A 16,450-nucleotide genomic window follows, 5' to 3' on the forward strand; every position below is an offset into this window, starting at 1 on the left:
GGTCCCCAGTGGTGGGTGTGGCCTCCTCCCCGGCCCTGCACTAGAGCCTCGGAGCAGAACTAGGTTTCCGTGTGAGGACCCCGCACCCCCAGTCCTTCGTACCAAAGGCTGCCGACCTCAGCCACGGGTTTTGCTGAGAAAGGAGCTGCCAGTCACCGGGTGGCCTTGACCAGGCCTGGAGGGGGTGGGGACAGTCTGCGGCTGTCCCTCTCACTGCCTGTTCCTCCCCGCCCAACACCCATTCTCTGAGAAGAGGCGGCTCTTCAAGCCCCGGCCTGCGAGGCTGGTGCTGGGAGACCAGGGGACTACAGATCCCGGGCTCTCTGCCCACACTCCACACCCCGTTCCTCTTGGTGGTGGGTGGGTGTTTCCTGGGCACCCCGCCCCCACCCACAAGGGCTGCGAGCGGAAAGCGGGGCACAGGTCCGAGCGAGGTTCAGGTACAGGCCCCGGCAGTGGGAACTGGGCCTAGAACACAGGCCCTCCCGGCACCGGAGAGGCGCTCTCGCCCAGAAAGACGGAAGCCCCACGTGCACAGGGCCCTGGCTCCCCAGGGGGCCGGGGGCACCAGCCCTGCAGACACGTCACAGGAACAGCAGCCGGGGACGTCCCTGGCCGGGAAGGCCCTAGTGGCGGACTTGCCCAGGACCAGGTGGTTACTGAGAATCATGTGAGTTTCAAAGCTTGTGAACTGCTTCTCATATTTACATTGTTTTGTGCAGATAAACTTAGGGAACATTCCAGGCTCCCCACAGAGAGAGCACTCTGGTCTGCACGCAGAGTGCTCTGAGGGGGAGTAAGGAAGGGCAGCAGCTCTGGTGCGCATGGGTGGGGAGAAAACCCGACCGGCAGACAAGGTCCGATGGGGAGGGGCTTGCCCAGCGTCACCAGGCGATGGAGCTCAGGGGGCTGGACCCCCACTCTGTGGCTGTCCTCCTCTGGGCCTGCCGGTGGAGGGTGAGAAAGTGCTTTGGGGAACGCCAGTGGGGAACACCAGTCAGGCCTCCCCGTCCCCCTCGTCCTCGCTGGTGCAACCCTCGGGCATCACGGGGTGCAGGGACGCCCGGGTCTCCAAGTACTCGGCCTTGAGCTGCTCCAGCTCCCGCAGCTCGGCCTCCAGCCGCTCCCGGTGCGCCACCCGCAGCTGCCGCAGCTGTCTCATGGGAAAGGGGTTCATGTCATTGAAGGCGATGTTCATCAGCTTCCTGGTGGAGAGAGCACAGTCAGCCCCGGGCACAGCGCCCCCTGGTGCCTGCACAAACTGTGCCTTCCCAGGCAGGCGGCCAACACGGCCCCTGGCCGCTGCCCCTGGGGAGCTCACTGTCCAGGGAGGAAATGGTGAAGGAGACAATTTCCACCCAAAGTCATATGTATCGAGGCAGGAGGAGGAAGCTCAGGGCCGTGGGCGTTCTAGCCCACTAAGGAAAGGCTGGTCAGGGAAGGCTTCTTGGAGAAGGTGATGCCTGAGTGGGTATGGGTGGGGGCCGTGGTGGGCAGCAGGGGTGGGTGCTCACCGGCTGTCGCAGATGGTCTTGGTGAAGAAGCGCAGGTACTGGTAGATCTCCAGGCTGTCCTGCAGCCGCAGGATCGCCTCCTCGTTGTACTTGAAAATGGCCAAGGCGTAGCGGAACAGCACCTGGGGACGAGGTGGGAGCTCAGGCGGGGCACGGGGGCCGGGGCAGGAAGCGCCCAGAGGGAGGAGAACCAGGCAGTGTGGGGTCCTGGACAGGCTGGACAGGCTGAAAGCTATGGGAGGCCCGGCAGCAGGGAGATCGGAAACCCCAGTGGGGAGCACGGCTTGGAATCTGGCGGCTGGGGCTGAGCCCCAGCTCTGTCCTGGGGCCCTAGGTGGGGCCCTGGCCCCGGTGGGACTGAGTGGGGGTAGTTCCGTCTTCACATGAGGCGCTGGTGGGAGTCGGTGGAACGACAAACCCGAGGGCCCTCTGTACGCTGTGCCGTGCGGTATGTGACCAGCCACCCCGTGGAAACAGCTGGATGGTGGGTGAGGGCCTGTCCAGGGTCTCCTGGCAAGGTCACGGGCAGAGCTGGGGCCAGACCCAAGCGCCAACCTCCCGATCCAGAGCTCCATCCCAACAGAGGAAGAGAAAGAGGGGCCCAGGTGACTGAGCGGCGGTGGATTGAACAGGGATGTCCCTCCTGGGTCTCCGGGGACAGGAGGCTCCCCCAACTTTATGGGGTGCCTCTGGAGGCCGCACCACTTCCTCAAGTGCGTGTGCAAAGCACTCAGTTTACAAGCCACGCTCCGGGCAGATGTGCTCCACAGCCCTCACAGGTGTCACTGCCCTCCCGTTGTCTAGGGGCCAAATCGAGGCCCCGAGGGTGAAGGGTCTTGCCCAGGACCCTCCCGCTCACCCCCGGCAGTGCCCTACCTTGGTGCCCTCATTGAGGAAGGCGTCCCAGACCTGGAGGAGGATGCTGCTGATGAGACTGTCGGCAAAGACCGTGAGGAACCAGTTTAAGGTGGTGAAGGAGAGGTCCACATGGTGCTGCCCCAGGTGGGCCGTCAGCCTGGGCAGCTTCTCTGACAGGAGGTCCTGGAACACCCGCTGGTCCACCTGGAGGCCAGCAAGAGGGCCTGTCGGCTGCTGTCCTCCCTCCTGGCCCCTGCCACCCAGCCACACACAGTTCTGGAGCCTCAGCTTGGGTCCTGCCCTGCCCAGGGGCCCAGAGCCAGCCTGGCTGCGAGAAGGTGCAGCAACACAGCCCCCGCCGCTCCCAGGCTGCGGTGCGGAGTTTTGGCCCGGAGTCTCTGTGGGCTGCCAAGGTCATAGCCGCTGGAGATTCGGCCCCTTTGCCATTCTGAACCTCAAGCCAACACCACGGCTGCTCCTCCACACCCACTTTGGGTTTGATGCGCAGGATGCTCCGAGCATGTTTGGGGGGCCCTGGGGGCAGGTGTCAGGAGGAGCCACACTGTCCTGCTACCTTGAACATCAAGGAATCCTCTTAAAGGGGCCACTGCTGGGCGATGGGTGCCCGCAGCCTGTCCATGTGGCTGCCGTCACGCCTCCCTGCTTGTTTTACTGGCCCCACGGGCTACTCCCAGCACCGGCTCCTCCCCGGCTCTAGGACGTGGCTCTTCTGCGGTCAGCCCCTCACCTCCTAGACCTGCCGCTGAGTCTCCCGTTGCCCGTTTCCGAAACCACTGGTCTCCCAGCCCTCCCCTCCCACCCGAGCCATCTTCTGGGCGTCGGCTGCCCGCCGAGCCGCACCCTCCCTTTCCTTCCTGCCTCTCCCAGAAGCCTGGGCCCGCTATGCAGGCCTGGTGTCCAGCTCACAGCCTCGGGCGACCATTCACTCTGAGGTGCCACTGAGCCTCCCGCAGGGTTTACGGTCGAGCCAGTGTGAGGTCTGAGATTTACTTCGAGATCACCGAAGTAGGAGGAGGGGCGGGGGTTCCGAGGGAACAGCACTGGCCTCCCGGGGTTGATGATCATTGAGACCAGGTGACGGAGACACGGAGGGGCTCGCATACTGTTTTCTCAGTGTTTTTAGACATTCAAAATTTTCTCAAAATGAAAGTTTCTAAACACTGAAAACAAAAACAATCCACCACGACACACTGGTTATACAACACACAACTTCAGGGATGTTAAAATGTGAAGGTAAAATACGGAACACTTCCCGGCCTGCCTTGCAAGCAGAGGCGCCACGTGATACGGTTGTGCCGGGGTGGGGGGGGCAGGAGTTGCGTGGTTGGGGGAGCTGTTTGAAAGGAGCCGGCTCTGGCCTTCCACCCTCTGCTTCTTCCTGCCTGGGCTGTGGCCACGGTGCCGGAGGTGGTGCAGCTGTCCTACGACCTCAAGGCCATGAGCCGGAGGGTGAAAGCCACGCACCAGGATGGCAGAGCAGGGGCCTAGAAGGAGCCTTCGGCTTTCTCTCTCCCTGACAAGAACCCCCTCTTAAGCTGCTCTTAGGCTGGGCTCTCCCTCTGGGCAGCCAAACACCTCCTTACCCGACTCGCTGCCTGTTTCCCCACAAGCCCAGCTCTTCATCTCCAGCCCTGACCTTTCCACTCCACACCTGAGTGCCCACGCTCCCCTGAGCTCCCCACCCCGGGGGATGCCCCAGGAGGACGGATTGGAGCCACGGGACCGTAGCAGGAGAGCAGGACAGGATGGGTGGGCAGGTGACAGCTGGGCGGGTTTGGGGCTGGGAAGTGACAAAGTGCCCTTGGGGTGGCCTTTCTCCCTAGAGCAGGTGGTGCAGACACAGCAAGAAGAGGACAAGCGGGTAGGCGGGGGAGGCAGGGGGTGTGGGCGAGTGGCCATGGGAGGTTTGAAATGGTTTTTCGTTTACACCCCTCAACAAACCCCGGCCACACAGCTGACTGTTGGAGGGGTTGGCACTGACGCGGTCGCCGGACTCCAGGCCTGGCCTGTGCTCAGCTGGCCGTGGCAGAGGCCCCGAGACGCTGGAGGTGCTGCGCTCCTCCGTGGGTGATGAGCGCGAGTGAAGAATCGCCACCACCTCCACCCTCCCAGTCCCGTCTTCCATTCCACCTGACCCATATTTTGAAATTCCTTACTGGCAAATAGCAAGGGACACTAGATTTTCTTCTTCCCTCCCCAGGAAACCAACAGTTTCTAATGACATAAGGTCACCCCTGGAATAACAACAGTCTATCATGTGGGCAGGGTCCTCAAAATTCTAAAGGTCATCAGTGCACCGGAACTTCCTAGCCGTCCCGGTGAGAGGCTCCAGGCCCATTCTGAGAGATTCCTGACTTTTCCAAGATTCACTGCCTTGCAGGAACAACTCAGGGGCTGACCTGCGTCACCACTAAGTCCCCTCCCGGCCCCGCTCACCTGGGATGCGGTCAGTGTCTTGCTGTAGTAATCAGCCGGCATGATGGTCTCCACAATGGCCACCAGGCACCAGAAGGCACTCTCCTCTTCATCCAGGACCAGCAGAGCAATGGCCGCCAGCCTGTGTGGGAGGGAAGGACTGGAGTGACCCACACAAATCAAGGCCAGACAGATAGCTCATGACAGACATGCTCCCTGGGCCCCAGGGGGCAGTCCTGCCCCACCCCACCCCCTAACCGGCTAGTGGTGTTGGCACCTGGGGTGCGACAAACACACTTTTGGGGAGGACTGCATCGAGCAGCTCCAGAGTGATGGGGATCATCTTAGAGCAGGAGCTCTGAAGTCCCACTGCCTGGGTGTGAATTCTGGTCCTGCCACTTCCTTGCTGGGTGACCCTAGACAAGTCACTTAACTTCTCTGGGCTTTGGCATTCCCTTAATAATCACAGGACTCTTATGGGGGTAAACACAGTTAATACATGTTAAATGCCCAGCACAGTGCTTGACACGTGGTGCGTGCTTTATAAATATTAACTATTCTCATCTTAATATCCACAGGCTTTGAGGCCTCTGTGGGCGTGCTGGCCTCTCTGAGCTGCCGCCTGTGCCGTGTGACTAGCATCGGCCTCCCAGGGCTGGGAGGCACTGGAGTGAGGAGATGCCCCTGTCTGGCAGACGCCAGGTGCTCAGTGCACGGAGTTCTTTTTCTCCCTTGCTCCCTGCCCCACCCCTAAAGTTATCATGGGGCCCCAGTGAGATCAAGGGCATGAAAGGAAAAACCCACAGTGCTGGGTGGGAAGTCTGCCTGCAGGAAGCACCATTTTCCCTGCTTCTCCCATCTCTCCTGATGGGTCTTTCCCAGGAACAACCCAAGAACATATTTTCCCAACTGCACTCGTTGGCCACGAAGCTAGGTGAACACAAGGTCCCGCAGATGGGTGTTTGGGGTTGCTGTCCACTCCAGCTCCCTTTCAGAGGCCAGTGATGCACGGGGTCCCAGCACAGCCTCTGAGAACCCCTGCAGGGAAAGGAGCATCATGTGACCTTCTACCCAGGGCCACCTGGTGGGTCAGGAGAGCCCCCTTTCTGCAGCGCACCCACAGAACACCCTCGGGGGGCTCCCACGCTGCAGCGCTGGCGAGGCTCACACTCTCCACGGGCACGCTGAGCACATTTCACTGTCCAGATAGATGTTTGTGCTTCTCTGGGCTTTTACTAGATTGGATTTGTGACCTCCAACCTCTTCCCAGGTTCATGTTTTTTCAGAGAAACGAGGTAAATTCTCAAAAGAAAAAAAATCCCTTTGATCTCCCCAACAGATTGCGATGGATTTTCTCTCCATTTTGGCTACAGTATTTGTACAAGCACTCTTGAGTCTGAGCAGAGTATGGTCACAGGTCTCCTGGGAAACAGCAAGCTCCACCCTCTCAGAGCTGGGGAAGGGTGGTGATGGGGGGCGTTCAGAGGTCATCGAGTTCAGGGATAGCAAATGCATGCTGCGCTAGCCACCACCCTCTGACGGTGCCCAGGGCAGACATCACTAATTGATGACGGCACTCTTTCCCACCGAGTCTGAGCTGCCTTGGGGCCTGTCACAAGGCAAGGCACCTGCATCCTACGGGTCTAGATACAGTCACTACAGGCACAGTAAGGCTGAGGCCCAGAAAGCAAGAATGGCTTGCTCAAGGTCACTCAGTCTGTTGGTGGCAGAGTGGAAACTGAACCCAGGACTCACAAAGTCCACCCTGCTGTTCTCCCCAGCTCACCCCATTCTGCTATAGCCTCAGGATGTGCTCGGTCCAGGAGCTGGCTGCCAGCATCGGCTTGGGTTTCTGCATGTGGCAAGGCCAGCGAGGAGAGGCAGCTGGCACCAACCAGGGCTATGAACTGCTCGGGGCTGCAGCCAGACTCCGACTGAAGGCATTTAAGGTCTAGTGGGTGTGCAAAGGAGGGACTGTGGCAGTGGGGGCGAGGGGAACAACTTTTAAAGCATTCCACGTATGTTTTAAAGGGAAATGGCTTTAAAAATGTTTGCTCTAACTTAGCTCTACATCATTACCACGCTATCTACCACTCTCTAGACGGGCAGGATTCGTTCCCCTATAAGCAGGGTCTGTCCTCCAGACGCGACACATGCAGTTCCGGTGGCTACCACTAGATGGCGGCACTCAACAAGTGAAAGGGGCCTGCGGGCTTGGGTTTAAGGGCCTTTGAAAGAAGCAGCAGCACCCTCTACTTTCGAACAGGTTCTGTTACAAATAGCTTTCTATTTGAAGCGGTAACATGACTATTTTACCAAATACCAATAACCAGTAAAAAAGAAAACACTGAGAGAAAGAAGTAAAGAAATGCCCTGTGGGTGTGACCTCTCCTGGTCTCAGTTCCTCCCATGTACCAGGGCCTGTCTCCTTCTGAGGGTCGTCTTCAGACCCCTTCTGGCATGGCTCCTGCCCCCACCCCTTCCGCACAGGTGCACTGTCGGGGGTTTCACTCAGGATTCCCAGTAACTGCACACGTATGTGCTCGCTTTTGCCCAAGTTAGGCTGGAAATAAAGTATCAGAAATACCTGCCCTTGGAACCATTCCAGTCAGAGTGGGGACAGCCTGACTGACTGTTCTGTGTGGAATCAGTGCCACACTCCATCTATTCTGGAAAACCAGCAGAATGACTCATGTAACTCTCGCTTGGCATGTGTATGTTTAAGCTGAGTCAGAACTTGCTTCGGGGAAGATCTGAGATCTGAGAGATCTCACCTCTCCTGAGATGACGGGGGGCACCCAGGAGCGGCCCCCGCAGCACTGCGCTGGAGGGGGCAGCCCTCCCAGGCCTGCCCACCCCTGCCGCCTGTCCCCTGCTGCTAGACTGGAAGGCAAAATCCACCCAGGCTGGGCCCATCGGATTCCTCCCTTAGGGAATTGAGATCTGGGACATGGGGCCATGGACAGAAGAGACCTGCTGGAAGGCTCCAGCCTCAGGGGCTGAGGTACCCGTTCTGGCAGCCTCCGCGGGCCCTGAAGGTCCAAGGAGTGATGGACAGGGAGGCTGGTCTGCTGAGGGAGCGGGAGGCAGAGACGCGGAACGAGGCCACATACTGGGCGGCCCCACCAGGGGCGGCAGAGCAGTGCTCTCTCAGAGCTGCACGGCCCCAGGGCCTCGACCCTCAGGAAACGGAGTGCAGGGGGCCCCGGAGCTGTGCCATTGCCCGGCTTCCCACGACCGCATGGTCTCTAGTCTCTGCTGAGAGGGTTTCCTTGAAAGCAAGTGGTCCCTGACCCACACAGTCGCCCGACTTGTGAGCTGGGCCGTGCCCTACACGACTCAGGGGACCACTCCCCAGGTTTGCTGCGGGGTGGCACCACCCTGAGCACAAACGGAAGGACAGAGCCTGGAACGAGGAGCACTGAGCTCGGACCCACCTCTGCCCTGGACGTGTCCTTTCACCTGCTTGTCCCCATCCGCACAGTGGGGGTCACATCAGGCCTCCTGGGCTCACCTCTCCGGGTTCTTGAGAGGCTCCAGACAGACAGAGGGCTGCCCGGAAGGATAACGGCCGTGTCCTCACCTACCTGTTCAGGCCCTGGCAGTAGCCGATGGAGGGGTTCTGCCAGGAGAAGGCCAACAGCACCCGGTGGAGCTTGTCCGGCAGGCTGGAGGTGGGGCAGGTGAAGTGCTTGTTGTTGGTGAAGGTTCGGTTCAGGTCCAGCTCGATCTGGCGGGCGGCAGGGTGCTTGCAGGTCTGGCCCTGGCTCAGCAGCTGCTGGTAGCGGCCGGGGACCTGCAGGTGCTGCAGGCGGCGGTGGACCAGCCACCTCCAGACCCGAGGCCGGTGCTCTTGGGACACACCCATGCGCAGCAGCTGCTTGAGCTCCACGGAGGGTGCGAGCTCACCCAGCGCAGCCCAGCGCTCTCGCAGGGGTCGCTCCATAGCCTCATGGGCCAGCAGGTGGTGGGAGCGCACCTCCAGGGCCTGGATCTTGGCCAGCAGCTTCAGGTCTTCCACCTCGTAGTTGGGCACCGTCAGGAAGCCGTACTCATCATACTCACTGCCAGCAAAAGCCCGTGTTAGCAACCCCCGCAGAGCCCCTCCCCAGATAAGGGGCAGTGGGGAGGGGGTGCACCCAGGGCAAGGTTCCTGCCATGGCTTCACTGTGGGTTAGCCCTGCGGCTCTGGACAGGTCCCTCAGTTCTCTGGACTTCAGTCTGCTCATCTGTACAATGGGTGGGTAAACTCCGGCTCTGCCTCGTGAAGACCCACTGAGGTCCTGTTATAAACGGCTGGGGACCTACACGGTGCCTGGCACGAGTAAGTGCTGAGGAGACATTCGCTCATTCACTCCCTGCCAATATGAAGAATCCTCTTATTCCTCTATGTGCCTTGGGCCCAAGCAGTCTTGCACTGTCAATAGAGAACCCTACTTCCACAGCCAGTAAGCCCAAAATGGGTGGGGTGCAGACAGCAGCAGTGACAGACAGAGATGGGAGAGCTGGGGACCCATTCCTGACGGCCTCTCACCCCTTCAACGTGGATTTGCCCCTGCGTGTGCTCTGCGTGGGCTGCGTCATTGAATCCTGGTAACCCTGCAAAGCAGCGACCTTGCACACACCTACGGAAGCTGCACAGGGGGCTCTGAGAGGTCACTCCTGTGACTTGTCCAGGGTCACCCAGTGAGAGACCCATGTCTGGCTTCAAAGCCTGGGCTCCTGCCACTGGGCCACCCAGACTCCAAGGGCCTTGGACGCCAGCCGCAGCCCCTCCTGTCGTGATTTAACTGTCCTTGTCCTCTGTGCTGAGCAAGAGCTTGGCTCAGGGGAGGCCGCTGGCCCTCCCCTCTCCCCGCCTCTCTGACAAACGCCTCTGGGAGGCAGCCTCAGGTCAGTGGCACTGATGTGCCCTGTGGCCTCGGGCAAGGGGCTGCCTCCTTTGAGCCCGCCCTGCCTCAGCTGTAAAATGGGGCCCACCCCAGCCACATGCTCACTTATCTGAGAACACACGGAGGTGAGAGCTCTGCGGTGCTCACACACAGCCAGCAGGGCACCCGGGGACCCCCAGGTCGAGCAAAGCTTGCCCTGCCCTGGCCGCCGCTGGGCTCACCTGACGGGGCTCAGCTCCACGGCGTCAGCAGAGGCCTCGCTGGCTTCCCACTGCAGAGCCTCCTGGATGAGCTGCCTGAGCAGCTCGGCGCACTCGCTGGCCTCGCTGCCCACGGCCTCCTGCAGCCTCCGCAGCCCTGCCAGGTACTTGCTCTCCACCTGGCAGTTCCTGGCTTGGAGGTAGGCACACTGCCGGTGGGGGGAGAGAGGGGCGCTGTCAGGCCACCTGGTTGGGCTGGGGCTGCCCCAGAGGCCTGAGGCCTGAGCAGCTTTAGGCAGCACACCCTTTCTCAGCTCTGTCTCCCATCCCCTGCCACCCCTGCAAGTCAGGGAAAGGAGGCGGGCTCTAGGTCCAAGGGTTTACAACACAGTGGAAAGGGCACCAGCTGAGTGCGAACCAGGCGCAGGGCTGGAGCTGCATTCAGAAGAAGCAGGGAGGGGTGGGCAGAGACAGCACAGGCTCTTGTACGGCCTGCAGTCGTATCCTGGTTCGGCCACTGCTGGCTGGGCCACGAATGGCAAGGTCCTTAACTTCCCTGTGCCACCTGGACAGCGGGGACAACACAGAGTATGCCCCTGAATTCTGGAGAGGCTCAGAGGGGCTGATGGGTGCCGAGCCCTTCCCAGGGCCCTGGGTCCAGAGCAAGCTGTCCGCAGGCGGCGTGACTGAGCAGTGCCCGGGGACGGACACTGGGGCTCTGGACACGGGTACAAGGGGACACTGCCCTTTACCTCTGGCTGCCACCACGTGGGCTCTTTCTGCTCCTCCAGCACACTGCCTCTCTCCCACCTCACCGGACACACACTGCACAGCCCCCCTTTGCCTTGAACCTCGAGCTTCTATTTATACAAGCTGGGCAGTGCCAGCCGAGTCAGGTAGCCTCCCTGGGCCCCCTTTTTCTCCTCTGTAGGATGGCGATGGGAAAGGTGTGCCTTGCAGCGCTGCCGTGGCCCCTGGGCCATGTTGCATCCTGGGGGGCACGGTGGGAGCCTCCTGGGCCAGGCTGCCATTCTGTGGCACCCCTGCCTCTGGGTTGCCATCTCCAAACGTCTGCTGAGCACAGACACCAAGCCATCCTGCCAGCCTGTTCTACCTGTTTCAGCGGGCCCCCACCTACGCTCCCCTCCACCTCCGGGGCTTCCTGAGCCCCCTCCTCCCACCACCCTAGCCTTCTCGGGGACTCTGCCACAGATTCCCAAGTCTTCCTGCCCCCAGGACCACCTGTCCAGTCCACTGAGCATCCACAGTTATCTCAACACAGAAGTCTGACCAAGACCCTCCCCACTCAACCCCCCACTCCTGACGGCTCGCAGCTTCCTCAGATGCACCCCCAAGTCCGTGTCCTCCAGCCTCACCCCTCCCCCTGCCTCTCTCAGCCCGCGGGTCTTGACGGCCACTCTTCTTGGAAGGCTTTTCTCTGCTCTGTCTGGACAGCAGTAACTCATTTCTAGGACTCAGCTCAGAAGACACCTCCACCAGGAAGCCTTCTCTGACTCTTCCTCCCTTTAGGCCCTGAAGAACCCTGTGCCCCACTGCATCTCGACTGTGTTCAGCTCCCTTGCTCGCCTGCACCCTTCTTCAAGTCTGAAAAGGACTGGTCCTGGTTCTTCAAACGTTTGGTGGTGAAGGCTTTCCCTGGCGGGAGATTTCTGGGCACTGAGCCCATCCCCTTGCTAGTCGCAGGTCTACTCGGACGTTCTGTTTCTCTGCGATTCCGTCTCGGTGGCTTTGTGTCTCCAGGGGCTTGTCCGCTTCATCTAGGGCATCCGATCCGTGGGTCCACACCGTCTACAGCACTCTCTCCTTGTCCCTCTTACTTTTGCAGAATCAATAATAATGTCACCGCTTTCAGTTCTGGTTTTAGTTGGAGCCTCCTCTCTCTTTTTCTTAGTCTATCTAGCTAAAGCTTTGCCAATTTTGTTGATCTTTAAAAAAAATAACTTTGTCCTGGCTGGCGTAGCTCAGTGGATTGAGCGCAGGCTGTGAACCAAAGTGTCGCAGGTTCAATTTCCAGCCAGGGTACATGCCTGGGTTGCAGGCTATAACCCCCAGCAGCCGCACATTGATGTTTCTCTCTCTCTCTCTCCCTCCCTTCCCTCTCTAAAAATAAATAAATAAAATCTTTAAAAAATAACTTGTCTCATTGATTTTCTTTATTGTTCTCGGTCTCATTTGTCCTTGCTGTCATTTTCGCCTCTTTCAGCCGCCTTGGGTTTGGTTCCTTTTCCAGTTCCTTAAGTTGTAAAGTTAGGCTGTTCACTTGAGCTTTTAAGTTTTTTTTTAAAAAGCACTTACAGCTATAAATTTCCTCCTTTGCAAGGCTTTCACTGTGCCTCCTAAGTTTTGGTCTCTTATGTCTTCTTTTGGTCTTCTCTTATGTCTTCATTGGTCTTTATGTAATTTCCCTTGTGATTTCTTCGTTGACTCACTGTTTAAGGATATGTTGTTTGATTTCCACAGATGCGTGCGTTTTCTAGTTTTACTTCTGTTATCAATCTCTGACTTCATCCCATTGTGGTTGGAAAACAGATTTCGTATGACATCTGTCTTTTTAAATCCATTCAGACATAATTTGTGGCTCAACAGGTGGTCCGTCCTGGGAAGTGTCCCGCACGCACGTGGGGCCCGTACGCACGATGCTGCAGGGCAGGGCGGTCCCCGTGCGTCTGTTAGATCCGGCTGGTCATTGTGCTGCTCAGGCCCTGGGCTCCCTTGCTTATCTTCTCTGGGTTGTCCGACCCGTCAGCCCGTGGGATACCAAAGTCTCTGATTACTGTTGTAGAGCTGTCCGTGACTCCCTTTTGTTCTGCCAGTTTTCGCTTCATAGATTTCGCTGGCCTGCTATTAGGTGCCTGCATGATTATAACTATTGTATCTTGCACTGTATTGAGGTTTTATTAATGTATAATGTCTTGCTTTGTCTCTTGTAACTGCTTTAAAATTTAAAGTCTCTTTTGTCTGGCATTAGTATAGCCGCCCTGCTCTCTCTCGGTCACTGTTGGCATGGAGTGTCTTTTCCATCACTTCACATCCAGTCGATTTGTGTCTTCGGATATAAAGTGAGTCTCTTGTAGACAACATGTAGTTGGAGTGTGTGTTTTTGTCCATTCTGCCAATCTGCCTTTTGATTGGAGAGTTTAATCCATTTACATTTAAAGTAATTATTGATCAGGAGGGACTTCCACCATTTTGCTATTTGTATTCTATATACCTTATAACTTTTTCCCCCCATTTCCTGCACTACTGTCATTTTTGTGTTAATTTTGGGTAGTGAAGTGTTTAAATTCCTTTCTCATTTTCTTTTGTGTGTATTCTATAGCTATTTTCTTTGTGGTTAACATGGGGATTACATTTAAACTCATAAGTTATAACATTCTAATTTAAATTTATACCAGCTTAACTTTAATAACATACAAAAACTCTGCACCTTAATAGTTCCATTCCTACCCCTTTGGTTGCTGATTTCACAAAATTATATCTTTATACATTGTGTGCCCCGAAACACAAATGATTCTTTTAAATGCATTAGTCTCTGAAATTATGTAGAAAACAAAATGTGGAGTTAAAAACCAGTACTACTACTAGCTTTTAGACTAATAATTGTTTTTGTTTTTAAAGATTTTATTTATTTATTTTTTAGAGAGGGAAGGGAGGGAGAAAGAGAGCAAGAGAGAAACATCAATGTGCGGTTGCTGGGGGCTATGGCCTGCGACCCAAGCATGTGCCCTGACTGGGAATCGAACCTGTGATGCTTTAGTTTGCAGCCCGCACTCAATCCACTGAGCTACACCAGCCAGGGCTTGTTTTTGTTTTTAAATGTAGTCTCACCCTGACTGGTGTGGCTCAGTGGTTTGGGCACCATCCCACAAAGTGAAAGGTCGGCAGTTCGACTCCCAGTCAGGGCACATGCCCGGGTTGCGGGCCCATCCATGGTTGGGGCGTGTGTGAGAGGCACCTGATTGATGTTCCTCTCACACATCAATGTTTCTTTCTCTCTCTCTCTCCCTCGCTTCCCCTCTAAAAAAAAATAAATAAGATCTTTTGAAAAATGCAGTCTCTTAAATTGTGTAGAAAACAAAAAGTGGGGACATAAACAATTTTTACAATGCTACCAGCTTTTATAGTGACCTACGTATATACCTGAACGAGATCTTTACTTCCTCACGCCCCTGTGAGTTACTATCTGGTGTTCCCTCACACGCCTCTGCAGGCCTACCCCACGCATCTCCTGGGGCAACGCCACTGGGCCTGTTCTGCCCTCAGTGGGCCTGGTGCTGACGGACTCCCTCAGTCTTTGTGTACCTGAGATGTCCTGATTCCTCTCTCTCACTTTTGAAGGAAAGTTTTGCCAAATACGGATTCTTGGTTGATGGCTTTTAGCACTTTGAATATTTTAAGCCACTGCCTTCTGGTTTCCAAAGTTTCTGATGAGAAATCTTCTCATAATTTTATGGAGGCTCCCTTGTATATGATGAATCACTTCTGCTTTCAAGATACCTCTCTGTCTTTGGCATTAGAAAATTTGGTAATAACGAGTTTTGGTGTGGGTCTCTTTCAGTTTATATTAAACTTGAGGTTTATATTCATGTCTCTCGTCAACTTTCTCTCTGCCTCCTTGTCTCTCGCTTCCCCTCCTGGGATTCCCATCATATAATAGGGATTGTCGGTCCACTTAGTGTTTATTTTTTCTAATCTTTCCCTGTTTCTCAGAATTGATCATTTCCATTGCTCTGTCTTCATTATCACTGATTCTTCCTCCCCACTCCAATCTCCCTTTGAATCTCTCCAGCGAATTTTTCATTTCAGTGCTGGTACTTTTCAGCTCCAGAATTTCTTTTTAGGTTTTCTCTATATCGAGATTCCATTTTGTTCATACATTACTTTCTTGATTCCACACATCTTCCCTTAGTTCTTTGAGATCTTTTAAGATAACTGTATTAAAATGTGTGTCTAGCCCTGGCTGGCCTAGCTCAGTGGACTGAGTGCGGGCTGCAAACCAAAGCATCGCAGGTTCAATTCCCAGTCAGGGCACATACCTGGGGTGCAGGCCACGGCCCCCAGCAACCGCACATTGATGTTTCTCTCTCTCTGTTTCTCCCTCCCTTCCCTCTCTAAACATAAATAAATAAAATCTAAAAAAATAACAATTTCATTAAAAAAATGAAGTGTGTGTCTAGTAAATCTGCCACCAGGTCTTTTTCAGGGATAGCTTTTGTTGACTTTTTCCCCTTTGAATGGGCCATACTTTCCTGGTGGTTTTTTTTTTTAATATCTTGTGATATTTTGTTGAAAACCAGACATTTGAATCTAATAATGTGGTAAATCTGCAAATCAGATTCTCCCTTTTTCATAGGGTTTGCTGTTTTGTTTTGAATTGTTTTCCTTTCTTTAATTGTGTAGGCCGCCTCTGTGCCAAGCATCAGCCGGAAGTGTAAACTTAAGGTCCCCCCAGGTTTTTCTGGGCCTCTCTCTGAGCATGCACGGTCACTTTCTAAGTTTTCTCAACATGCAGCTGTTTTTGAATGTTTAGTCTTCAATATTTGGCTTCCCAAAGGAGAAAAGAGAAAAAATAAAAGTGGAAAAAAGGGTACCAGCTCTTCAAAGGCCCTGAAAGTGACCTTCTCCAGGAGGGGCTTGAAATAATGTGCAACAGCAATTATTTCAATGATTGCAACAGCAGTGAGCCCCTGCCTTCCCTCTGCACTGCTGGGAGCAGAAGCAGCTACGGAGCGCGGACACCCGACACCTGGAAGGCAGCTCACGAAGGGCGCAGTCCGGAGGGAGAGTAGACGGGCGGTGAGGAGACAGAAAGGGTGGCCAGAAGAGGGGCCCCGCCTCTCACCTTCATCAGGAGGGCCCTCTCCTTCTCAGCCACCTTTCTCCAGATCTTTGTGACTTGGTGGATCTCAGAATTGAGAAAGCGGTTCTGGGTCCGGTAGGCTTCCATGTCATCCTGGAGAAGAGAGCAAAGCAGTTGAGAACTTGTACCATGAACATCTCCCTGGTTCTCGCCCTCAAGTGGGCTGCCAACACTTCCTTTCTTTAGAGATTTCCAATAATGCAAACAGAAGAGGAAGTCTGAAAGAAAAAAAATTACTAGCAGCCCCCTTTCTCTCATCTGGATCCCAGAATCAAATGGTGGAAAGAGCGCTGAGCCCAGAGGTCAGGTCCTACCTCGGACCTCCCAGCCGGGAGCCCTCACTGCACTGCCCCGCCTCGCCGGTCCCCATCTGTGAAGGGAACGAATAGCTGCTACCCCTCTGGGCCGCCCGGGGACTAAGTGAAGGAGCATCTGTCATGACACTAAGGGCAGGAACCAAAACAACAAACCCTCAAGCGAGGTTTGTCTTTAAAGTACCTTGTCATATATTTGTGATCACACTGAACAATTTTGGGTGGAAAATTTTTTTCCTCAGTGTCCTTTGTAAATACTTTTCTATGTTGCCATAGAAACTTCCCAGTGATCATTTTTAAAGTCAGATGTCTATTTTATTGGATGAATTTATAACTTAGTTATAATCCTTCTCTT

General features: G+C 55.5%; 1 protein-coding gene across 2 annotated transcripts in view; it reads right to left on the reverse strand.

Annotated features, from left to right (window-relative positions):
- Nucleotides 1-247: 247 nt before the first annotated feature.
- TBC1D2 (TBC1 domain family member 2) overlaps nt 248-16,450 on the reverse strand; it is a 46,179-nt gene continuing 29,976 nt past the window's right edge. For both annotated transcript variants that reach the window (XM_028532114.2, XM_036021964.1), the window contains 7 exons: nt 15,764-15,874; nt 9,922-10,109; nt 8,396-8,872; nt 4,830-4,950; nt 2,391-2,576; nt 1,515-1,636; nt 248-1,205 (listed from right to left, as the gene is read on the reverse strand). In XM_028532114.2, the coding sequence (XP_028387915.1) occupies nt 998-1,205; nt 1,515-1,636; nt 2,391-2,576; nt 4,830-4,950; nt 8,396-8,872; nt 9,922-10,109; nt 15,764-15,874 (1,413 nt within the window). In that variant the 3' untranslated portion in view covers nt 248-997. The remainder of the gene's footprint in view (nt 1,206-1,514; nt 1,637-2,390; nt 2,577-4,829; nt 4,951-8,395; nt 8,873-9,921; nt 10,110-15,763; nt 15,875-16,450) is intronic.

This window comes from Phyllostomus discolor, chromosome 3, assembly GCF_004126475.2.
Source record: "Phyllostomus discolor isolate MPI-MPIP mPhyDis1 chromosome 3, mPhyDis1.pri.v3, whole genome shotgun sequence".
Taxonomy (NCBI): domain Eukaryota; kingdom Metazoa; phylum Chordata; class Mammalia; order Chiroptera; family Phyllostomidae; genus Phyllostomus; species Phyllostomus discolor.